The sequence below is a fragment of the Coregonus clupeaformis genome, chromosome 29 (assembly GCF_020615455.1).
Source record: "Coregonus clupeaformis isolate EN_2021a chromosome 29, ASM2061545v1, whole genome shotgun sequence".
NCBI lineage: Eukaryota > Metazoa > Chordata > Actinopteri > Salmoniformes > Salmonidae > Coregonus > Coregonus clupeaformis.
This window is the reverse complement of record NC_059220.1, coordinates 37,201,040-37,226,746: the sequence shown is the minus strand read 5'-3', so window position 1 is coordinate 37,226,746 and position 25,707 is coordinate 37,201,040. Positions and strand designations below refer to the sequence as shown.

The following is a 25,707-nucleotide window of genomic DNA, read 5'->3' as shown; positions in this document are numbered from 1 at the left end:
CTCTAGGCTCAGATTAAAGATATGACAGATAGGAGTGACTATAGAGTCAGCTACCATCCTCAGTAGCTTTCCATCTAAGTTGTCAATGCCAGGAGGTTTGTCATTATTGATCGATAACAATAATTTTCCCACCTCTCCCACACTAACTTTACAAAATTCAAACTTGCAATGCTTTTCTTTCATTATTTGTTTTTTAATGCATGAATACGATGGCTCACTGTTCATTGTTGGCATTTCCTGCCTAACTTTGCCCACTTTGCCAATGAAGTAATCATAAAAATAATTGGCAACATCAAATGGTTTTGTGATGAATAAGCCATCTGATTCAATGAAAGATGGAGTTGAATTTGTCTTTCTGCCCATAATGTCATTTAAAGTACTCCAAAGTTTTTTTCCATCATTCTTAATATCATTGATCTTGGCTTCATAGTACAGTTTCTTCTTCTTTTTGTTGAGTTTAGTCACATCATTTCTCAATTTGCAGTAAGTCAACCAGTCAGATGTGCAGCCAGACTTATTAGCCACTCCTTTTGCTCCATCTCTTTCAACCATACAGTTTGGGTAGCTTAGTGGGACTATCATTTGTTTTTCAACAGGACAATGACCCAACACACCTCCAGGCTGTGTAGGGGCTATTTTACCAAGAAACAGAGTGATGGAGTGCTGCATCAGATGACCTGGCCTCCACAATCCCCTGATCTCAACCCAATTGAGATGGTTTGGGATGAGTCGGACGGTAGAGTGAAGGAAAAGCAGCCAACAAGTGCTCAGCATATGTGAGAACTCCTTCAAGACTGTTGGAAAAGCATTCCAGGTGAAACTGTTTGAGAGAATGCCAAGAGTGTGCAAAGCTGTCATCAAGGCAAAGGGTGGCTATTTGAAGAATCTCAAATATAAAATATATTTTGATTTGTTTAACACTTTTTTGGTTACTACATGATTCCATATGTGTTATTTCATAGTTTTGATGTCTTCGCTATTATTCTCCAATGTAAAAAATAGTAAAAATAATGAAAAACCCTTCAATGAGTAGGTGTGTCCAAACTTTTGACTGGTAGTGCATGTATTTTTTAAAGAATGATAGACAAATATTTATCAAATCAAATCAAATTAAAATCAAATTTTATTTGCCACATGCGCCGAATACAACAGGTGTAGACAGTGCAAATAATCTGGGTAGCCATGATTAGCTGTTCAGGAATCTTATGGCTTGGGGGTAGAAGCTGTTAAGAAGCCTTTTGGACCTAGACTTGGCGCTCCGGTACCGCTTGCCGTGCGGTAGCAGAGAGAACAGTCTATGACTAGGGTGGCTAGAGTCTCTGACAATTTTTAGGGCCTTCCTCTGACACCGCCTGGTATAGAGGTCCTGGATTGCAGGAAGCTTGGCCCCAGTGATGTACTGGGCCGTACACACTACCTTCTGTACTACCTTGCGGTCGGAGGTTGAGCAGTTTCCATACGAGGCAGTGATGCAACCAGTCAGGATGCTCTCGATGGTGCAGCTGCAGAACCTTTTGAGGATCTGAGGACCCATGCCAAATCTTTTCAGTCTCCTAAGGGGGAATAGGCTTTGTCGTGCCCTCTTCACAACTGTCTTGGTGTGTTTGGACCATGATAGTTTGTTGGTGATGTGGACACCAAGGAACTTGAAGCTCTCAACCTGTTCCACTACAGCCCCGTCGGTGAGAATGGGGGCGTGCTCAGTCCTCTTTTTTCCCCTGTAGTCCACAATCATCTCCTTTATCTTGATCATGTTGAGGGAGAGGTTGTTATCCTGGCACCACACGGCCAGGTCTCTGACCTCCTCCCTATAGGCTGTCTCATCGTTGTCGGCGATCAGGCGTTCCACTGTTGCGTCGTCGGCAAAGTTAATTATGGTGTTGGAGTCATGCATGGACATGCAGTCATTGGTGAACAGGGAGTACAGGAGGGGACTGAGAATGCACCCCTGAGGGGCCCCCGTGTTGAGGATCAGCGTGGCAGATGTGTTGTTACCTACCCTTACCACCTGGGGGCGGCCCGTCAGGAAGTCCAAGATCCAGCTGCAGAGGGAGGTGTTTAGTCCCAGGGTCCTTAGCTTAGTGATGAGATTTGAGGGAACTATGGTGTTGAACGCTGAGCTGTAGTCAATGAATAGCATTCTCAAGTAGGTGATGATCTTGTCCTGGTGGAAAAGGGCAGTATGGAGTGCAATAGAGATTACATCCTCTGTGGATCTGTTGGTGCGGTATGCACATTGGAGTGGGTCAAGGGTTTCTTGGATAATGGTGTTGATGTGAGCCATGACCAGCCTTTCAAAGCACTTCATGTCTACAGACGTGAGTGCTACGGGTCGGGAGTTATTTAGGCAGGTTATCTTAGTGTCCTTGGGCACAGGGACTATGGAGGTCTAATTGAAATATGTTGGTATTACAGACTCAGTCAGGGACATATTGAAAATGTCAGTGAAGACACTTGCCAGTTGGTCAGCGCATGCTCGGAGTACACGTCCTGGTAATCCGTCTGGCCCTGCGGCCTTGTGAATGTTGACCTGCTTAAAAGTCTTACTCACATCGGCTACGGAGAGCGTGATCACATAGTCATCCGGAATAGCTGATGCTCTCATGCATGCTTCAGTGTTGCTTGCCTCGAAGTGAGCATAGAAATGATTTAGCTCGTCTGGTAGGCTCGTGTCACTGGGAAGCTTGTGGCTGTGCTTCCCTTTGTAGTCTGTAATAGTTTGCAAGCCCTGCCACATCCAATGAGCGTCGGAGCCGGTGTAGTACGATTAAATCTTAGTCCTGTATTGACTCTTTGCCTGTTTGATGGTTCGTCGGAGGGCATTGCGGGTTTTCTTATAAGCGTCCGGGTTAGAGTCCCACCCCTTGAAAGCGGCAGCTCTAACCTTTAGTTCAATGCGGATGTTGCCTGTAATCCATGCTTCTGGTTGGGGTATGTACGTACAGTCACTGTGGGGACGACGTCATCGATGCACTTATTGATGAAGCCAGTGACTGATGTGGTGTACTCCTCAATGCCATCGGAAGAATCCCAGAACATATTCCAGTCTGTGCTAGCAAAACAGTCCTGTAGCTTAGCATCTGCGTCATCTGACCACTTCCTTATTAACCGAGTCACTGGTTAGCTCGCCTCTTTCGAGCCGTCTTCGGTCACCCGCCCGAAGGTAGAGAGGCGGGTGAGCGGCTGGTCCACCTGAGGCAGGGGACAAGGACCGCGCAGGACTTCGCCCTGGAGTTTCGTACCCTAGGGGCTGGGTCCAGGTGGAACGAGCGGGCCCTCATCGACCACTTCTGGGGCCATCTACGAGAGGGCGTCCGAAGGGAGCTAGCCTGCTGGGACACCACGTTGTCTTTCGATCAACTGGTGGACATGGCCATCCTGTTGGACAACCTGCTGGCTTCTAGAGGACGTCCTGGAAGGGGCATGCCCGTTCTACCCCCCCAACCCGGATCACGAGATGATGGAGCTGGGTGGATCGGCGATCCGGGAGAGCAGAAGACGGCAGCGCCTGTGTCACTCTTGTGGCACGGGAGGACATTCTGCTGCACGCTGTCGTCTGCGTTCTTTTGGGTCTGGAGGCAGCAGGCAGGGCACTCTCGTGTCACCCCAGGTTACGCGGTAGTTCCCCAGTGTAAGGCGCTGGTCAATTCAGGCGCAGCTGGGAACTTTATGCACATACATTTGCACATAGTCTAGGCATTACATTGGTTCCCCTATCCATTCCACTCCCCATCAGAGCACTTGACATTCGACCATTAGGGTCCGGGTTTGTTAGGGAAGTTACAGCACCAGTCACTATGTTTACACACAAGACTCATCGAGAGCAAGTCACTTTTTTTATTATTGACTCTCCTGATTTCCCTGTTGTGTTAGGTCTTCCCTGGTTAGCACTACACAACCCCACCTTTTCATGGCCGCAGAGGGTTCTCACAGGGTTGTCGCGAGAGTGTCAGGGTAGGTGTTTCCAACCATGGTGGAAAGTCCAGACACTACCTCCACCGTGCGCATTCTCCCCAAATACCTCGATTAGGCGCACGCGTTTTCCAAATTGCAGGCGACCAAATTACCACCTCATCTGGCGGGGGATTGTGCGATAAACCTCCGGGTAGACGCTGGGCCTCCCAGGAGTCATGTGTATCCCCTGTCGCAGGCTGAAACGGAGGCTATGGAGACATACGTCTCAGAGTCCCTGCGCCAGGGCATACACATGACTCCTGGGAGGCCCAGCGTCTACCCGGAGGTTTATCGCACAATCCACTTCGCCTGCCTCCTCAAGTTTGTTTTTTGTGAAGATGAAAGACGGAGGTCTGTGTCCTTGCATTGATTACCGAGCACTGAACAAGGGGACAATACGTTATAGTTATCCTCTACCCCTCATTCCATCTTTGATCGAGTCAATGCATGGGGCGCGCTTCTTCACAAAATTAGATCTCCAGAGTGCGTACAACCTGGTGCGTTTCCGAGAGGGGGACGAGTGGAAGACAGCATTCAGCACAACCATGGGGCATTATGAATACCTGGTGATGCCTTACGGTTTGATGAATGCTCCATCCGTCTTCCAGCCCTTTGTGAATGAGGTGTTTCAGGACATGCTTGGTCGCGGTGTAGTGGTCTACATCGATGAAATTCTGGTGTATTCCGCTACGCACGCCGAGCATTTGTGTCCTTGGTTCGCAAAGTGCTGGTCCGACAGTTGGAACATTACCTTTATGCCAAGTCAGTCCGTCTCCTTCCAGGTGGGCCCTATTCTTCACCCGGTTTGATTTTACACTATCTTACATCCTGGGTACGAAGAACGTGAAGGCAGACACACTGTCACTGTTGTACGACACAGAGGAGAGGCCCATAGACAACACCCCCATACTCCCGGCCTCCTGCATTGTGGCGCCGGTAGTATGGGCGATGGACGCGGACATAGAGCGGGTGTTACGCACAGAGCCATCTCCACCTCAGTGTCCAGCTGGACTGCAGTACGTGCCTTCTCTTGTCCATGACCGTCTGATATATTGGGCACACACGTCCCCCTCCTCTGGTCACCCAGGTATTGGTCGTACAGTGCGCTGCCTGATCGGAAAGTACTGGTGACCTACCTTGGCTAAGGACGTGAGGGTGTATGTCTCCTCCTGCTCGGTGTGCGCCCAGAGTAAGGCACCTAGGCACCTTCCAGCGGGTAAGTTACAGCCCTTACCAGTTCCACAACGGCCATGGTCCAACTTGTGTATTGACTTCCTTACTGATCTTCCCCTCTCCCAAGGTAACACCTCCATCCTGGTCGTTGTGGACCACTTTTCCAAAGCCTGCCAGCTCCTTCTTCTGCCCGGTCTCCCCACGGCCCTGCAGACTGCAGAGGCCCTGTTTACACACGTCTTCCGGCACTACGGGGTGCCAGAGGACATAGTGTCTGACCGGGGTCCCCAGTTCACATCCAGGGTCTGGAAGGCGTTCATTGAATGTCTGGGGGTCTCAGTCAGCCTGACCTTTGGTTTTCACCCCGAGAATAATGGGCAGGTGGAACAGGTGAATCAGGATGTGGATAGGTTCCTGCGGTCCTACTGCCAGGACCGGCCGGGGGAGTGGTCGGTGTTCTTGCCATGGGCTGAATATGCCCAGAACTCTCTCCGCCATTCCTCCACTAACCTAACACATTTTCAATGTCAGCCGTGGGATCAGAGCCAGACCGAGGCTCCTGCAGTGGATGACTGGTTTCGGTGCACGGAGGAGATGTGGAAGGCTGCTTACGTCCACCTCCAACGCGCCGTGCGTCGCCAGAAGGTCAACGCTGACCGCCACCGCAGTGAGGCCCCGGTCTTTGTACCGGGTGATCGGGTCTGGCTCTCGACCCGGAATCTGCCCCTCCGCCTGCCCTTTCGGAAGCTGAGCCTGCGGTTTGTGGGGCCATTCAAAGTCCTGAGGAGAATAAACGAGGTTACTTATAGGTTAATAATCCCTCCAGATTAACGCATTAACCCCTTGTTCCATGTGTCTGTCCTCAGGCCGGTGGTTGTTGGTCCGCTCCAGGAGTCTGAGATGCGGGAGGTCCCTCTGCCCCCTCTGGACATCGAGGGGGCCCCGGCATATTCCGTCCGTTCCATCCTGGATTCAAGGCGTCGGGTGGGGGCCCTTCAGTACCTCGTGGAGTGGGTACGGTCCGGAGGAGCGGTGCTGGGTTCCGGTGAGGGATATCCTCGATCCTTCCCTATTGCGGGATTTCCACCGTTGTCATCCGGCTCGCCCTGTTCCGTGTCCTCCTGGCCGTCCCCGAGGCCGGCGTCGGTGCGCTGCTGGAGCTGCGCATCAAGGGCGGTGTACTGTCACGACTTCCTCCGAAGCTGCCTCCTCTCCTTGTTCGGGCAGGCTTCAGCGTTCGTCGTCACCGGCCTTCTAGCCACTGCCGCTCCTCATCTCATCATTCCATTTGTTTTGTCTTGTTTATTACACACACCTGGTTCATATCCCCTCATCCGTATCTGTATACGTGTTCCTTCTGCCCCCTTGTCTTTGTGTGTGATTGTTTATTGTGGAGGAGAGAGAAGCTCGGTGGAGCTCCATGTATTTTGTATCGCCGGGAATATTCCCTGTGTGCCTTGTATTTTCCAGTGCGCCTGTTTTGCGCACTGGAGTGTTTTTACGCACTACTGCGTAACTCTGTGGTTCAGAATAAATCCTGTTATTCTGTGATTTACCCTCCTGCGCCTGAGTCCTTCAAAATCACCTCATCACAAGAAGGAAAGAAATTCCACAAATGAATTGCACACTTGTTAATTGAAATACATTCCAGGTGACTACCTCATGAAGCTGGTTGAGAGAGTGCCAAGAGTGTGGAAAGCTGTCATCAAGGCAAATATATTTTGATTTGTTTAACACTTTTTGGATACTACATGATTCCATATGTGTCATTTCATAGTTTTGATGTCTTCACTATTATTCTACAATGTAGAAAATAGTAAAAATAAAGAAAAACCCTGGAATGAGTAGGTGTGTCCAAACTTTTGACTGGTACTGTATATTTAGAATCAGTCAGGGGGTTTGGGGTTTCTCTGAACGCGTCACTGTCTAGTCTCGCAGTCTCTCAGTGGAGATTCTCCACATCCGAACTAAATCTGCTATCAACACATACACATGCACACACACAAATATTATCCTTATCTCAGGGTGCCGAGTCATACCAAAGACTATAAAAAATGGGACCCTATGCGTCTCTGCTTGGCACTCAGCATTAAGGAGATCGATTTGGGGAAGTTAGACTAGCGTCCTGTCTATGAGCCGTTCTGGCTTGAACAAGCCAAGGCTACTTCCAGTGGGGAAAAAAAGTATTTAGTCAGCCACCAATTGTGCAAGTTCTCCCACTTAAAAAGATGAGAGAGGCCTGTAATTTTCATCATAGGTACACGTCAACTATGACAGACAAAATGAGGGGAAAAAATCCAGAAAATCACATTGTAGGATTTTTTATGAATTTATTTGCAAATTATGGTGGAAAATAAGTATTTGGTCAATAACAAAAGTTTCTCAATACTTTGTTATATACCCTTTGTTGGCAATGACACAGCTCAAACGTTTTCTGTAAGTCTTCACAAGGTTTTCACACACTGTTGCTGGTATTTTGGCCCATTCCTGCAGATCTCCTCTAGAGCAGTGATGTTTTGGGGCTGTCGCTGGGCAACACAGACTTTCAACTCCCTCCAAAGATTTTCTATGGGGTTGAGATCTGGAGACTGGCTAGGCCACTCCAGGACCTTGAAATGCTTCTTACGAAGCCCCTCCTTCGTTGCCCGGGCGGTGTGTTTGGGATCATTGTCATGCTGAAAGACCCAGCCACGTTTCATCTTCAATGCCCTTGCTGATGGAAGGAGGTTTTTACTCAAAATCTCACGATACATGGCCACATTCATTCTTTTCTTTACACGGATCAGTCGTCCTGGTCCCTTTGCAGAAAAACAGCCCCAAAGCATGATGTTTCCACCCCCATGCTTCACAGTAGGTATGGTGTTCTTTGGATGCAACTCAGCATTCTTTGTCCTCCAAACACGACGAGTTGAGTTTTTACCAAAAAGTTCAATTTTGGTTTCATCTGACCATATGACATTCTCCCAATCCTCTTCTGGATCATCCAAATGCACTCTAGCAAACTTCAGACGGGCCTGGACATGTACTGGCTTAAGCAGGGGGACACGTCTGGCACTGCAGGATTTGAGTCCCTGGCGGCGTACTGTGTTACTGATGGTAGGCTTTGTTACTTTGGTCCCAGCTCTCTGCAGGTCATTCACTAGGTCCCCCCGTGTGGTTCTGGGATTTTTGCTCACCGTTCTTGTGATCATTTTGACCCAACGGGGTGAGATCTTGCGTGGAGCCCCAGATCGAGGGAGATTATCAGTGGTCTTGTATGTCTTCCATTTCCTAATAATTGCTCCCACAATTGATTTCTTCAAACCAAGCTGCTTACCTATTGCAGATTCAGTCTTCCCAGCCTGGTGCAGGTCTACAATTTTGTTTCTGGTGTCCTTTGACAGCTCTTTGGTCTTGGCCATAGTGGAGTTTGGAGTGTGACTGTTTGAGGTTGTGGACAGGTGTCTTTTACACTGATAACAAGTTCAAACAGGTGCCATTAATACAGGTAACGAGTGGAGGACAGAGGAGCCTCTTAACCCTCCCGTTGTCCTAGGGTCAAAATGACCCGCCACTGTGTTGAACCAACTTTATTTAATTTTTATATTTTTTTGATCATTTGTGAGAAGGAGGCAGTGATACTTTCTTTGAAGTCTCACTGCCTCCTTCTCACAAATGATCCCAAAAATATAAAAATTTAATAAAGTTGGTTCAACACAGTGGCGGGTCATTTTGACCCTAGGACAACGGGAGGGTTAAAGAAGAAGTTACAGGTCTGTGAGAGCCAGAAATCTTGGAGCTCTTTGGTATCAACTCAACTCGCCGTGTTTGGAGGAGGAGGAATTCTGCCTATGACCCCAAGAACACCATCCTCACCGTCAAACATGGAGGTGGAAACATTATGCTTTGGGGATGTTTTTCTGCTAAGGGGACAGGACAACTTCACCACATTAAAGGGACGATGGACGGGGCCATGTACCGTCAAATCTTGGGTGAGAACCTCCTTCCCTCAGTCAGGGCATTGAAAATGGGTCGTGGATGGGTATTCCAGCATGACAATGACCCAAAACACACGGCCAAGGGAACAAAGGAGTGGCTCAAGAAGAAGCACATTAAGGTCAGTGAGTGGCCTAGCCAGTCTCCAGATCTTAATCCAATAGAAAATCTGTGGAGGGAGCTGAAGATTCGAGTTGCCAAACGTCAGCCTCGAAACCTTAATGACTTGGAGAAGATCTGCAAAGAGGAGTGGAACAAAATCCCTCCTGAGATGTGTGCAAACCTGGTGGCCAACTACAAGAAACGTCTGACCTCTGTGATTGCCAACAAGGGTTTTGCCACCAAGGGTTTTGCCACCGAGCTCTTTGGCATCAACTCAACTCGCCGTGTTTGGAGGAGGAGGAATGCTGCCTATGACTCCAAGAACACCATCCCCACCGTCAAACATGGAGGTGGAAACATTATGCTTTGCAGGTGTTTTTCTGCTAAGGGGACAGGACAACTTCACCGCATCAAAGGGACGATGGACGGGGCCATGTACCATCAAATCTTGGGTGAGAACCTCCTTCCCTCAGCCAGGGCATTGAAAATGGGTCGTGGATGGGTATTCCAGCATGACAATGACCCAAAACACACGGCCAAGGCAACAAAGGAGTGGCTCAAGAATAGGCACATTAAGGTCCTAGAGTGGCCTAGCCAGTCTCCAGACCTTAATCCCATAGAAAATCTGTGGAGGGAGCTGAAGGTTCGAGTTGCCAAACGTCAGGCTCGAAACCTTAATGACTTGGAGAAGATCTGCAAAGAGGAGTGGGACAAAATCCCTCCTGAGATGTGTGCAAACCTGGTGGCCAACTACAAGAAACATCTGACCTCTGTGATTGCCAACAATGGTTTTGCCACCAAGTACTAAGTCATGTTTTGCAGAGGGGTCAAATACTTATTTCCCTCATTAAAATGCAAATCAATTTATAACATTTTTGACATGCGTTTTTCTGGATTTTTTGTTGTTGTTATTCTGTCTCTCACTGTTCAAATAAACCTACCATTACAATTATAGACTGATCATGTCTTTGTCAGTGGGCAAACGTACAAAATCAGCAGGGGATCACTGTAACTAACAGAAATTGAATAATGTGTCCCTGAACAAAGGGGGTGTCAAAAACAAAAGTAACAGTCAGTATCTGGTGTGGCCACCAGCTGCATTAAGTACTGCAGTGCATCTCCTCCTCATGGACTGCACCAGATTTGCCAGTTCTTCCACCAAGGCACCTGCAAGTTCCCGGACATTTCTGGGGGGAATGGCCCTAGCCCTCACCCTCCGATCCAACAGGTCCCAGACGTGCTCAATGGGATTGAGATCCGGGCTCTTCGCTGGCCATGGCAGAACTGACATTCCTGCCTTGCAGGATATCACACACAGAACGAGCAGTGTGGCTGGTGGCATTGTCATGCTGGAGGGTCATGTCAGGATGAGCCTGCAGGAAGGGTACCACATGAGGGAGGAGGATGTCTTCCCTGTAACGCACAGCGTTGAGATTGCCTGCAATGACAACAAGCTCAGTCCGATGATGCTCTGACACACCGCCCCAGACCATGACGGACCCTCCACCTCCAAATCAATCCCACTCCAGAGTAAAGGCCTCGGTGTAACGCTCATTCCTTCGATGATAAACGCGAATCTGACCATCACCCCTGGTGAGACAAAACCACGACTCGTCAGTGAAGAGCACTTTTTGCCAGTCCTGTCTGGTCCAGCGACGGTGGGTTTGTGCCCATAGGCGACGTTGTTGCCGGTGATGTCTGGTGAGGACCTGCCTTACAACAGTCCTACAAGCCCTCAGTCCAGCCTCTCTCAGCCTATTGCGGACAGTCTGAGCACTGATGGAGGGATTGTGCGTTCCTGGTGTAACTCGGGCAGTTGTTGTTGTCATCCTGTACCTGTCCCGCAGGTATGATGTTCGGATGTACCGATCCTGTGCAGGTGTTGTTACACGTGGTCTGCCACTGCGAGGACGATCAGCTGTCCGTCCTGTCTCCCTGTAGCGCTGTCTTAGGCATCTCACAGTACGGACATTGCAATTTATTGCCCTGGACACATTTGCAGTCCTCATGCCTCCTTGCAGCATGCCTAAGGCACGTCCACACAGATGAGTAGGGACCCTGGGCATCTTTCTTTTGGTGTTTTTCAGAGTCAGTAGAAAGGCCTCTTTAGTGTCCTAAGTTTTCATAACTGTGACCTTAATTGCCTACCGTCTGTAAGCTGTTAGTGTCTTAACGACCGTTCCACAGGTGCATGTTCATTAATTCTTTATGGTTCATTGAACAAGCATGGGGAACACTGTTTAAACCCTTTACAATGAAGATATGTGAAGTTATTTGGATTTTTACGAATTATCTTTGAAAGACAGGGTCCTGAAAAAGGGACGTTTCTTTATTTGCTGAGTTTATATACAGTGGCTTGCGAAAGTATTCACCCCCTTGGCATTTTTCCTAAATTATTGTGTTGCCTTACAACCTGGAATTAAAATTGATTTTTTGGAGGGTTTATATCATTTGATTTACAAAACATGCCTACCACTTTGAAGATGCAAAATATGTTTTGTGAAACAAACAAGAAATAGGACAAAAAAACTTGAGCGTGCATAACCCCCCCAAAGTCAATACTTTGTAGGGCCACCTTTTTCAGCAAATGCAGCTGCAAGTCTCTTGGGGTATGTCTCTATAATCTTGGCACATCTAGCCACTGGAATTTGTTCCCATTCTTCAAGGCAAAACTGCTCCAGCTCCTTCAAGTTGGATGGGTTCCGCTGGTGTACAGCAATCTTTAAGTCATACCACAGATTCTCAATTGGATTGAGGTCTGGGCTTTGATTAGGCCATTCCAAGACATTTAAATGTTTCCCCTTAAAACACTCAAGTGTTGCTTTAGCAGTATGCTTAGCGTCATTGTCCTGCTGGAAGGTGAACCTCCGTCCCAGTCTAAAATCTCTGGAAGACTGAAACAGGTTTCCCTCAAGGATTTCCCTGTATTTAGCGCCATCCATCATTCCTTCAATTCTGACCAGTTTCCCAGTCCCTGCCGATGAAAAACATCCCCACAGCATGATGCTGCCACCACCATGCTTCACTGTGGGGATGGTGTTCTCGGATGATGAGAGGTGTTGGGTTTGCGCCAGGCATAACGTTTTCCTTGATGGCCAAAAAGCTTAATTTTAGTCTCATCTGACCAGAGTACCTTCTTCCATATGTTTGGGGAGTCTCCCACATGCCTTTTGGTGAACACCAAACGTGTTTGCTTATTATTTTCTTTAAGCAATGGCTTTTTTCTGGCCACTCTTCCGTAAAGCCTAGCTCTGTGGAGTGTACTGCTTAAAGTGGTCCTATGGACAGATACTCCAATCTCCGCTGTGGAGCTTTGCAGCTCCTTCAGGGTTATCTTTGGTCTCTTTGTTGCCTCTCTGATTAATGCCCTCCTTGCCTGGTCCGTGAGTTTTGGTGGGCGGCCCTCTCTTGGCAGGTTTGTTGTGGTGCCATATTATTTCAATTTTTTAATAATGGATCTAATGGTGCTCCGTGGGATGTTCAAAGTTTCTGATATTTATTTATAACCCAACCCTGATCTGTACTTCTCCACAACTTTGTCCATGACCTGTTTGGAGAGCTCCTTGGTCTTCATGGTGCCGCTTGCTTGGTGGTGCCCCTTGCTTAGTGGTGTTTCAGACTCTTTGGCCTTTCATAACAAGTGCCTTGCAAAAGTATTCATCCCCCTTGGCATTTTTCCTATTTTGTTGCATTACAACCTTTAATTAAAATAGATTTTTATTTGTAGTCACCTGGAATGCATTTCAATTAACAGGTGTGCCTTGTTAATTTGTGGGATTTCTTTACTTCTTAATGCGTTTGAGCCAATCAGTTGTGTTGTGACAAGGTGGGGGTGGGGAAGGAGTTACAGAAGATAGCCCTATTTGGTAAAAGACCAAGTCCATATTATGGCAAGAACAGCCAATACCATAACCCACCGCCACCATGGGGCACTCTGTTCACAACATTGACATTAGCAAACCGCTCGTCCACACATCGCCATACACATGGTCTGCGGTTGTGAGGCTGTTTAGACGTACTGCCAAATTCTCTAAAATTACGCTGGAGGCGGCTTACGGTAGAGAAATGAACATTAAATTATCTGGCAACAGCTCTGGTGGACATTCCTGCAGACAGCATGCTAAAACTGCACATTTTAGAGTGGCCTTTTGTTTGTTCAAGGTGCACCTGTGTAATGATCATGCCGTTTTATCAGCTTCTTGATATGCCACACCTGTCAGGTGGATGGATTATCTTGCCAAAGGAGAAATGCTCACTAACAGGGATGTAAACACATTTGTGCACAACATTTGAGATAAATAAGCTTTTTGTGAGTATGGAACATTTCTGGGATCTTTTATTTCAGCTCATCAAACATGGGACCAAGACTTTACATGTTGCGTTTATATTTCTGTTCAGTATAGTAGAATAGAGTGAGACGGATGGAGGATAGAGGTTGTAGGAGGCTTTAGAGACCCTCACCAGTGTGTTAAAGTTGATCTCCTGGGGCAGGATGTGGCTACAGGCCAGGCAGTCCTCCTGGCAGTCACTACAGTGTCCCGGGACACACAGACACAGCAGAAGCAGGGCCCAGAGAGGGGTCTTCATTGTCCTCAGTATCGATAGGACAACCTGGGACAGGACATGGGAGAGAGGTCAGAGGTCAATTCACGGTCTTCTGCACAGTCATCCTTTACAATGAACAGCCAGACTGAAAGAGGGGGAGAGTAGGAAGGAGTGAGAGAGAGAATGGGGGAGAGAGAGAAAGACGGACACAGACAGACATGGCCGACCGACCGACAGACAAAGATAAGTGATAAACACTAAAGCCTTTGTTTGCCCCCCCGACCTTGGCAGGGAACCAGTCAGCTGTCTTGTGACAACAACGACGTAAGACACACAACAGCTGTTTGTACATCATTAACCAAACTCATCATTACCATAATTGAACCCTGAATTAGCGCTTCTGGCATGATGGGAGGGAGCACAATGGCCAAAAGAAAAGGGGTGATTTCGGAAGGATTTAAGCATTTCTGACTCTTTGTTTTACTGGATTAGTCATCAGGAAGAGATGGGAGATATGGAGATATAAGGAGAGAGGAATCCGAAGCTGTGTTGCACTTGTAACAAACAGAGAACAAGGAATGTGCACATGCACTGATGCACACGCACATGTGCACACACACACACACACACACACACACACACACACACACACACACACACACACACACACATACATACATACATACGCAAGCATGAAATCACTGACCACACAATGTATATCTCAATGACGCACACACAAAGGCATTTTGCCCAAAACTGCAATTAATAGATGTGTATCTATTATAGAATTAAAATAATTAGAGCTTAAACTTGTTTGGCAGGGACATTACATTTTAATTGTACTGAACGTTTTTATTAACTTGTAGTAACGATGGGGTAACGATGATTCAATGTTATCATTCATTTCCTGAGAGCAGCATACATACACTCTTTCAAACTGCTTTAGTATAGAGAAACGGTAGTTGGAAAATTATGAGTGTGATTGTAGAATAGCATGTGTGAATGAACACAGATAAAGGGAAAAGTAGTTATCTTGAAAGTAGTTTATTTCCTTTCGAGAACAGTTCATACACCTTTTTATGTTTTCTGCTTTTCAAGTACTTTATTGAGTTTAGTGTGCCAATGGGAAATGTAGGTCCCAATGCAGCATCACAAACGTTCCTATTTATTTTTCATAGAACCTAAATGGATACAACAAATTAAGGCTCTACTGTATGAGACATGGATATACACAGATCACTTTCCATATACAGACCATTCACGTGCAACCCCAAGTGGAACTAGTGATGCAAACAATCAAAAAGTACAATGTGTTGTCCATTGTTGTCACTCTATGTCATTCCCTTGAGGGCAGTACAAGACAGTGCCTGTATTTCATTAACGATCTGTAGTGTTTACTGGTTATTATTCACATTGCAGTGAACTGTACACTTCCAATCTCCTCCCTCTATTGTAGAATCAGCACTTCTACTACAAACAGTAGAAACACATCCCTTTCACGTCCAAAAACTGTGACATGTTGTTCTTCTCTGCCTCCCTCTTCTAACTCAGTCAAGAAACAAAAGCCACTTCACCACTCCTCATCGAATCGATATCCTCCTTGAGTGAGTTTTTATTTAATGCTGTCCCGTGGAACAGCTAAAGAAAGGCCGTGGTGGCGAGTGATTATAAAGTAGGGGAGTGAATTACAAATACGATACGAGGGGATCGGGCAGGGCGGACAAAGGAGGGGTTGCCGATGGTGTGCTTTTAAAACCACCTTATTAAGTTACATAGATCTTTACAGGAGATAGCTTGGCTCGTGCCTCATGGCTAGACATTAGAAGACAGGTTGAAGGGAAGGTAATGAGATTGAGGCTGAAGTATGATGTTCTCTGTGTAGCCCAGGAGGTTCTATAGACTATCTACAGTATATCAGTCCCCCCAGCTTGCAAATTTGACAAATCACGGCAAGATTTTTGCATAAAATAATCAAATCATCGCAATATTATCACATAAAACTGACCCATCACCGCAGTACAAAAAGAGGGCTCGCAATTTCAACCAATCACTGCACATTTACTGTATAATATAGTTCAAGCAAGCCACCCGTAAATAAACGCTTTCCCTCGTCAGCGCATTTTCGCAACAAGCATTTTTGCCCGCAAATGTCACAAAAAATCCCTGCGAAATCCTGGTGGGACCAGTTTATAGATTGTTTGATAGACAAAGTACAGTAGAGTATATTGTCTGTATATGGCAGGGGTAATCAAAACTCAGCCTGGAGGTCTGGAATGTCCTACTGTTTTTTTTTTCTTATTTTACCTGGTAGGTAATTGATGAATTGATTGATTTCACTGGTTGGCCAGAGAGTCTACTCAACTGGTATCCCGGGTCTGAATCAGTCCTTGACTATCCGGCTCGAAGGACCACGTTGAATTAGTGAAGGCACTTGAAAAATTCAAGAAAGGCACTTAAGAATGAAAATCACCAGTAATTCTAGCCTCAAAGTCCGGATTTGAGAAAAGGGGATATGGGATTGATATGAGTTAAGAGAAGCCCAAGGCTCAGAGGTAGCGCTACACTTTAAATGTTCAGCAAGTTAAATGTTCAATATATTTCCTTAAACATCCTCTGTGTCGTGTGCTTATTCTTTAACCCTTGATACGTTAATTCTGAGACCTTAAGGAGCATCAGGTACTGCTGGAATGTCTACCAATGGCATGTCCATCTTTTTGTGAGAAATTACACTGGTCACTCATTTTTTAAATATAAATATTAAAATGATTAGTAAATGGTTTATAATGACCTATATTTAACATCTCATGAAAGATTTTATGAATCATTAATACAGAATGTAAAAGTTGTTTATAGATACGTGAATAACTAGCTAACTAACATTTACAATTGTGAGAGCAATAATTAATAAATAGTGAGAACTGTTTGTACATTACTTATAAATGGTTTATTACTGAACGTTATTATAACGTGTCCTCAGTGCTCTTACCTACCCACAAATGCTGTTTATTGTATGCAGGGGTACCCCATCCAAATACATTCATGATACGAAATAGGGAGACCATCTCTATGAGGGTTCATTACCAGACCAAAGCAGCCATGCCAGTACCAGTACCAGTGTAAATACCACTGGGTCTGAGCCACTGATATGATTGACAAATGAGCCTTGTGCTGAAAGCACCATTGGGTTCTCAAGCTCCATTGAGCACTCATATGTGTGTGTGTGTGTGTGTGTGTGTGTGTGTGTGTGTGTGTGTGTGTGTGTGTATGTGTGGTATGGTGGGAACAGAGAAACACACATCCAGAATCATTGACAAGGTCACTATTGACAGAAATGCATCATCAGGAAGGGAAATGGAGTAGAAAGAGAAGAATAATGCATGAACAATTCGGTTTATGCGCATTATGACATCACAACGGGGTGTGAGTGTGGCACACCAAATGAAAATCATGGATAAGGAAAAATATTTAGAGGAATTTTAGCTATTGTAGAAAAGCCCTCTACAGTTATTGTCAGAAAAGCCCTCTACAAGCACAGGAAAACTATGATAAGAGAAAACAAAGAAATATTTGCAATTAAGTCGAACTTCTTATGTTATCATTGCACTTAGCCTTGAAAGTGGAGGGAGAGGCATAGACAGACAAATTGCTGTAGGAGAATCGGCCATGCGTGAATAATCCGGATTTAACATTTTCCTTGAGATTAGTAATTTATTTTACATTTCCTGGCCTTGATGAAGACACTGCAGTAATGAGGAAAGTGTTGAGAGAACAATGGAGAGATACAGAGAGATAGTGGACCAAGGATGTCACCGGAACACTAACTAATCCGGAACCATAGAATCAGAATGGATTCTAATTCAAATACCTTGTCCAGAACATTCTTCCGTGGAAAAGTGTGTCTAACATGGTGAACATTCATGACCAGAACAAACAGCATAATCACATAGCTGGACTGAAATGGAATTAAATGTTGGATACTAGAGCCAGAGAGAGAGTGAAGGAGGGATTTATAAGGGTTGGGGTGAGGTGTGACCCAGGTGCGGTGCAGGATATACAGTAGGCAGTAGGCAGAGATTGTGAAACAAGGATCTTTACTGGTGGTCCCGAAGCCAAAATACAAAATAACGGACTTATCACGATAAAAGGAAGGCGGAGCAAATAAGTCTCCAAAAACCGGCTGACAGCCAAAATACGAAATACTTCCTAAGACTGAAACAAATAACGAAACAGGAAGAACACTTCTCAAGTACCTGCACATAGATCTCCGATCAGACACTGAGTAGTACTGCTGGACATAGAGAAACTAGCAAGAAAACTGAGCAAGGGAACACAGGGAAGTGAGGGCATAAATACACAGGTGAACCGATGATTAGTCCCGACTGTGAGTTAGGAGGTGCCTAAGGTTGTCGGAGTATGACACCTAGTGGGTCGCTCCGGAACTGCGACCGCCTCCTGTAACAGGGATTCACTGTTTGCGAATGTTGGCATATATCATTCAACACCTTTGAGATAGGGACATTTGGATGTCTTCTGACTTAGACATCCAAAGTCCGACACCATATGAGCCTCATATACTGTACAGTTTAAACTCCAGTCAGCTCCAGTGTTCCACAGAGAGAAAGGAAAAGGAACCACAATCCACACACTTCTTTTTCACCCCATCATTTTCACCACATGAGTGATGTGTGAGAAGGGCCGGCCCTAGCCTTTTGGGGACCCTAAACGAGATCTGATCGGGGGGTTCCCCATCTCGCGGCAAAACATTTTAGTGGCCCCCCTCCTGCCATTTACACATTTTGGCATGGGACGGAGAGAAAACGTTGCTTTTTTATAACACATTTCATGCAATTCTACTAATTTTGCCATGGGGCAGAGCTACTTCATTTGTTTTATTTTTTTTACAGCTAATTTCCTGCAATTCTACCCATTTGCCATGGGTGGAGAGAAATGTTTGCAGTTTTAAAGCTCATTTCCTGCCATTCTACACATTAACAACATTGTAGATACTCCACAATATAAAACCTAATTGACAGCGTGAAAATAAAGAATCCTTTGCAACAAGGCACTAAAGTAATACTGCAAAATAATTGGTGAAGCAATTAACTTTTTGTCCTGAATACAAAGTGTTATGTTTGGGGCAAATCCAATACAACACATTACTGAGTACCACTCTCCATATTTTCAAGCATAGTGGTGGCTGCATCATGTTATGGGTATGCTTGTAATAGTTTTTCAGGATAAAAAAGAAACAGAATAGAGCTAAGCACAGGTAAAATCCGAGAGGAAAACCTGTTTAAGTCTGCTTTCCACCAGACACTGGGAGATAAATTCACCTTTCAGCAGGACAATAACCTAAAACACAAGGCCAAATCTACACTGGTGTCACGGATTCCGCCGAGGCTGCTCCTCCTCCTTGCTCGGGCAGGCTTCGGCGTTCGTCGTCCCAGGAGTATTAGCTACTGCTACTGTTTGTCTTGTGTTGTCTAGTTTGTTACACCTGTTACTTATTTTGTGTTGATTGTGTAACATATAAGTTCCCTTGTTTTACGTTTGGCCTTTGTGTGTTATTGTCATTTTGTCCTGTTTGATGTTCGGCAATTCTAGTTCTCCTTTTACGCACAGCGCGTGTTTACTCCTCCAGTGTTGTGGAGACTTTTGTTTTGTGTGTGTTTACTTGAAGTAAAGTAGTCATCTTGATCCTCTGTGTCCTGCGCCTGACTTCACCGCCGCATACACATCACCCCATCTGACAGAATAACACACCAACCATGGAGTCAGCAGGACCAGCGGTGGTAACTGAGTCTCTGGAGGATTGGGTCAGCAGCCAGGACGCCATGATCCGTAGACTTGGCACCGCCATGCAAGATGTGATGGACACTCTGAGCCGATGGGAAAGAGGAGGCTTGCCCACACCTCCTCCTACAACACCACCACCATCGGTCAGACCCATCGTACCATCTCCGGAGTCCAGTGGGATTCGGCTCTCGCTCCCGAGGGCATATGATGGCACCGCAGCCGGGTGTCAGGGTTTCCTACTTCAAGTGGAACTCTACCTGGCAACCATTCACCCGGCACCCTCGGGATACGAGAGCGTTTCCGCCCTCATCTCCTGTCTATCCGGCAAGGCATTGGAGTGGGCCAATGCCGAATGGAGGGGAATAGACGCCGCCACCATCAGCTATGCGGAGTTCTCCCGCCGCTTCAGGGCGGTTTTCGATCATCCCCAGAGGGTAAAGCGGCGGGGAGCGTCTGTTCCACCTCCGACAGGGGAAGAGGAGCGCACAAGAGTTCGCCCTGGACTTCCGGACTCTGGCGGCTAATGCGGGGTGGAATGAGAGGGCCCTCATCGACCACTATCGGTGCAGCCTACGAGAGGACGTTCGCCGAGAGTTGGCCTGCAGGGACACCAACCTAAGCTTCGATCAGTTGGTGGACATGTCGATCCGTCTGGATACCCTGCTGGCTTCCCGCGGACGTCCGGAGTTGGGGCCGTCCATCCCATCTCCCAGCACCTCCGAGCCGAGCCCTATGGAGCTCGGGGGTGCTGGTGCTAGAGAGAGGAGGAGAGAGAACCGGAGAGAGGCCGTCCCCTGCACCAACTGTGGCCATAGAGGACACACTGCGGCTCGGTGCTGGGGAGGGTCTCCTGGGGATCGAGGCAACAGGTCACGCACTGATGAGTCATTTCAGGTGAGTAGGCGCCCAACTCACCCAGAGCTCTCTGTTGTCCACTTGTGTATTCAAGTTGAATTTCCCCAGGTTTCATCTCATTCCCAGCATAAGGCGCTAGTCGATTCAGGTGCAGCTGGGAATTTTATTGATCGTAATATCTGTGTTAAGTTAGGGATTCCCCTCCTACCAGTAGATGTGCCTTTTCCTATTCATGCCCTAGATAGCCGTCCTTTGGGATCAGGGTTAATTAGGGAGGTCACGGCGCCACTAAAGATGAAGACGCAGGGGGGTCATGAGGAAATCATACAGTTGTATCTGATCGACTCTCCTGCGTTTCCCGTGGTGCTGGGGCTACCTTGGTTAATCTCTCATGACCCCACCATTTCGTGGCAACAGAGGGCTCTCAGGGAGTGGTCTGATCAGTGTGTCGGGCGGTGTATAGGTGTTTCCGTAGGGGCGACCACGGTGGAAAGTCCGAACCAAATGCCCGCACTGCACATTCCTCCTGAGTATGATGATTTGGCACTCGTGTTCAGTAAGAAGAGGGCGACGCGATTGCCACCTCATAGACAGGGGGATTGTGCGATAGACCTCCAGGCAGGTGCTGCACTTCCGCGTAGTCATGTGTATCCTCTGTCTCAAGAGGAGACGGCGGCTATGGAGACATACATCGCAGAGTCTCTGAGACAGGGATACATACGGCCCTCCACTTCGCCTGCGTCCTCGAGTTTCTTTTTTGTGAAGAAGAAGGATGGAGGTTTGCGCCCGTGTATTGATTACCGTAGTCTCAATCAGATCACTGTTAAATACAGTTATCCTCTCCCTCTGATTGCGAGTATGACGGAGTCATTACACGGAGCGCGCTTCTTCACAAAATTGGATCTCAGGAGCGCCTACAACCTGGTGCGCATTAGGGAGGGAGATGAATGGAAAACAGCATTTAGTACCACCTCGGGTCACTATGAGTATCTCGTCATGCCATACGGGTTAATGAATGCTCCTTCAGTCTTCCAATCATTTGTGGACGAGATTTTCCAGGATTTGCATGGGCAGGGTGTAGTGGTGTATATTGACGACATTCTAGTATACTCTGCTACACGAGCCGAGCATGTGGCCCTGGTGCGTCAAGTGTTGGGTAGGGTGTTGGAGCATGACTTGTATGTGAAGGCGGAGAAATGCCTGTTTTTCCAGGAGTCCATCTCCTTCCTGGGCCATCGGTTGTCCGCGTCAGGGGTGGAGATGGAGATTGACCGCGTTTCAGCCGTGCGTAATTGGCAGACTCCTACCACGGTTAAGGAGGTGCAGCGGTTTTTGGTTTTTCCAATTAATAACAGAGGTTTATCCGGGGTTTTGGACAGGTAGCAGCTCCCATCACCTCCCTGCTAAAGGGGGGCCCGGTGTGTTTGCAGTGGTCGGCTGAGGCGGACAGGGCGTTTAGACAACTGAAGGACCTGTTCACCTCGGTTCCGGTGCTGGCACATCCGGACCCCTCTTGGGCGTTCCAAGTGGAGGTGGACGCGTCAGAGGCTGGTATTGGGGCTGTAGTGTTTCAACGCTCAGGCACGCCTCCTAAACTCCGGCCCTGTGCTTTTTACTCTAAGAATGTAACGATCCCGGCTGTCTGAGTCGGGTCCTGTCTGGTGACTAGTGTTCCGGTTCGTAATCTCCAGTTTCCCGAGGGTTCGGGAACGCTCCGGGGAGCGCTCTTGTTTTCCGCACCTGCATCCCATCAGCAATCTGCACACCTGGTCCTGATCATCACCCTTCTTAGGCTCTGGCCTAACATCCAGTTCCTGCCGGATCGTTAGCTATGAACAGTATGTTTGTCAGCGTATCAGCCTCTGAGCCATTAGTGTTAGTTTTGTTGTTTTGCACCTTGTGACTTGCTGTGTACTGACCTCCGTTTTTGTTCTGTCTGCAGTCTTTCACCCGGAACCTTCACCCAACCTCTGCCTGATGGTCGGCGGCTGCCGAGCCAGTACCCGGACCAACCACTGCACCCTCAACAACCCATCCACGCCACCCGCTCTGTTCCCTGGATTATTCAGCCTCACTCGGAATCTATTTAATAAACACTCACCTTTCTCTCTACGTTCCTTGTCCTGGTCTGCTTTTGGGTTCTGGCATAGTAAACCGTGACAGAACGATCCGGCCAGTATGAACCCAGCGGACCTGGACTCTGTTCGCCATGCTATTACCCAGCAGGAGAAGATGTTGGGCCATCATAGCATGGTACTACAGGAGATCGCGTTGTCAGTTCGGAACCTTTCTACCGGTCTGACGGAGGTCCAGAACCAACGTAAGTGTCCGGTGGAGGATCCACTACCGGTTTCACCCATCTCGCCTGCCGCTTCTGAAGCTGTGTCCATCCGTGAGCCCAAGGTTCCGGCGCGGATAAATATGAGGGGGAGCTGGGAAGATGCCGTTCCTTCCTTATGCAGTGTGGATTAGTGTTCGATCTACAGCCCTACTCTTATGCCACAGACAAGGCTAGGATAGCCTTTGTGATTGAGTTGCTGCGTGGTCGAGCGCTGGAGTGGGCTTCAGCCGTTTGGGAACGACAGGATCCCTGCATGGCTTCATACCAGGGGTTCACGGCCGAGATGAGGAAGCTCTTCGACCATTCCGTCCGAGGGAGGGACGCAGCTAGGCGCCTGTTTTCGCTTCGCCCAAGGAACTCGCAGCGTGGCCGACTTCGTGATCGAGTTCAAGACGTTGGCTGTGGAGAGTGGGTGGAACGAGGAGTCTCTGCAAGCGGCCTTTTACCAGGGTCTGTCGGAGCAGCTCAAGGATGAGTTGATCTCCTATCCGGAGCCTAGTGACCTGGACAGCTTGGTAGCCTTGTCTATTCGGGTGGATAATCGAGTCCGAGAGCGAAGGAGGGAGAAGCAATGGGGGTCCGTCCAATCGATCAGCTTCTCAGTTCCCAGTCGGGTCGGGTGGTGGACCAGAACACGTCGATCATTCTCCACCACAATGGATTAGTGGAGAGGTCCTCTCTCCCGATTCTGAACCCATGCAAGTGGGGCGGCACGGGTTAACCAAGGAGGAGCGTCAACATAGACGTAAGACCAACTGCTGCCTCTACTGTGGTAGCTCGGGACATTACATCTCCACTTGTTCCCGGCGGTCGTCAAACTGCCCGGCTCGCTAAAGTTGGGAGGACTTTTAGCGAGCCAGTTTCAACCTCTCAGTACCTCTGTCAGACCCCGTTTCCCGGCTACCCTTGTGAACAGGAATCAGAGCTTAGCGCTTAACGCTTTTATCGATTCAGGTGCCGATGGAAGCTTTCTTGATGCCGAGTTGGTGGAACAGCTGGGGCTTTCCAGGAGCAATTGCCGGAAGCCATTGAAGCGACCACTCTGAACGGCAGTAGTCTGGCACGTATCACGATGAGGACTGAACCGGTTAAGATGCGGTTGTCGGGGAATCATTCTGAGATGATTTCATTCTTCATTCTGCCGTCTTCCCATGTTCCTCTGGTCCTTGGATACCCCTGGCTGAAGGAACACAATCCCACGTTCGATTGGGTGACGGGCAAGGTAACGAGTTGGAGCCTTGATTGTCATGCTAACTGTCTCAAGACTGCCTGCCCCCATTCGGTTCCCAGTCAGGTGATTGAGGCTAAACCCCCCAGATTTGTCCCTGGTTCCCGAGACATATCACGATTTGGGGGAAGTTTTCAGTAAGCAGAAGGCTCTGTCACTCCCTCCCAACCGACCATATGATTGTGCCATCAACCTGGTCCCTGGAGCTGTCTACCCCAAGGAAGGTTATACAGTATCTCCCGACCTGAACGTGAGGCGTTGGAGACCTACATCAAGGAGTCCCTAGCTGCTGGTCTCGTTCGTCCCTCGTCATCACCCCCTGGGGGCAGGATTCTTCTTTGTGGGTAAGAAGGATGGCTCTCTTCGACCGTGTATTGATTATCGGGGGTTGAATGACATCACGGTCAAGAACAAGTATCCCCCTGCCCTTGATGAGTTCTGCCTTCGACTCCTTACAGGGTGCTACGGTGTTCACCAAGCTAGACCTACGCAATGCGTATCACCTGGTCCGGATCAGAGAGGGGGACGAGTGGTTGTGAGGGTTTCAATACACCGATGGGTCACTTGAGTATCAGGTGATGCCGTTTGGACTGACCAATGCTCCAGCGGTATTCCAGAGTATGGTGAACGGCGTCCTGAGAGATATGATCGGTCTCTTTGTGTTTGTTTACCTGGATGACATTCTGATCTTCTCGAAGGAACCTTCCGACCACGTCCAGCATGTCCGGCAGGTTCTGCAGCGATTGTTGGAGAATCGCCTGTTCGTGAAGGCCGAGAAGTGCGAGTTTCACGCCCACACGACATCCTTCCTCGGGTACATCATCTCCAGGGGAGAGATTAGGATGGACCAGGAGAAGGTGAGAGCGGTTCTGGAATGGGTCCAGCCCGGTACGAGATTGCAGCTCCAGAGATTTTTGGGGTTTGCGAATTTCTACCGCAGATTCATCCGGGATTACAGCCGTGTGGCCGCTCCGTTAACTGCCTTGACTTCCAGTATCAGGACCTTCAAGTGGAATCCGGAGGCGGATCGAGCGTTTCTGGATTTGAAGAGGCGATTCTACCAACGCACCCGATTCTCTCTCAACCGGACACGGCCCGTCAGTTCGTCGTTGAAGTGGACGCGCGTCTGATGTGGGAGTTGGCGCCATCCTGTCGCAGCGATGCTCCACGGACAGTAAACTCCATCCCTGCGCCTACTACTCTCGTCGCCTTTCGCCTGCGGAGAGGAATTACGATGTGGGTAACCGGGAGCTTCTCGCGGTGAAACTTGCCTTGGAGGAGTGGCGCCACTGGTTGGAGGGCGGAGCAACCGTTTATTGTCTGGACTGACCACAAGAATCTTGCTTACGTGCAATCGGCTAAACGTCTCAACTCCCGTCAGGCCAGGTGGGCGTTGTTTTTCGGACGATTCAAGTTTGCCCTGACGTTCCGACCTGGATCTAAGAACGGCAAGGCGGACGCCTTGTCCCGGATGTTCTCCAAGACGGAGGAGAGTGGGTCCAAGACCGAGACAATCCTCCCCCGGAACTGCGTCGTGGGAGCAGTTATGTGGAAGATTGAGGAGGAGGTGCTGGCGGCCCTTCGGACTCAGCCCGGTCCCGGTAACGGTCCACCCGGTCGGTTGTTTGTGCCTGAGTCGGTTCGTCCTGCTGTCCTCAAATGGTCCCACGCCAGCAAGATGGCTTGTCACCCTGGCGTGGCTCGGACAATGGCGTTTCTTCGCAGACGTTTTGGTGGC

General features: G+C 48.2%; 1 protein-coding gene across 1 annotated transcript in view; it reads right to left on the bottom strand.

Annotated features, from left to right (window-relative positions):
* LOC121545082 (prepronociceptin) overlaps positions 1–25,707 on the bottom strand; it is a 56,619-nt gene that overhangs the window by 4,487 nt on the left and 26,425 nt on the right. Inside the window, exon 2 of the mRNA XM_041855462.1 lies at positions 13,666–13,815. Within this exon, the coding sequence (XP_041711396.1) occupies positions 13,666–13,791 (126 nt within the window). The 5' untranslated portion in view covers positions 13,792–13,815. The remainder of the gene's footprint in view (positions 1–13,665; positions 13,816–25,707) is intronic.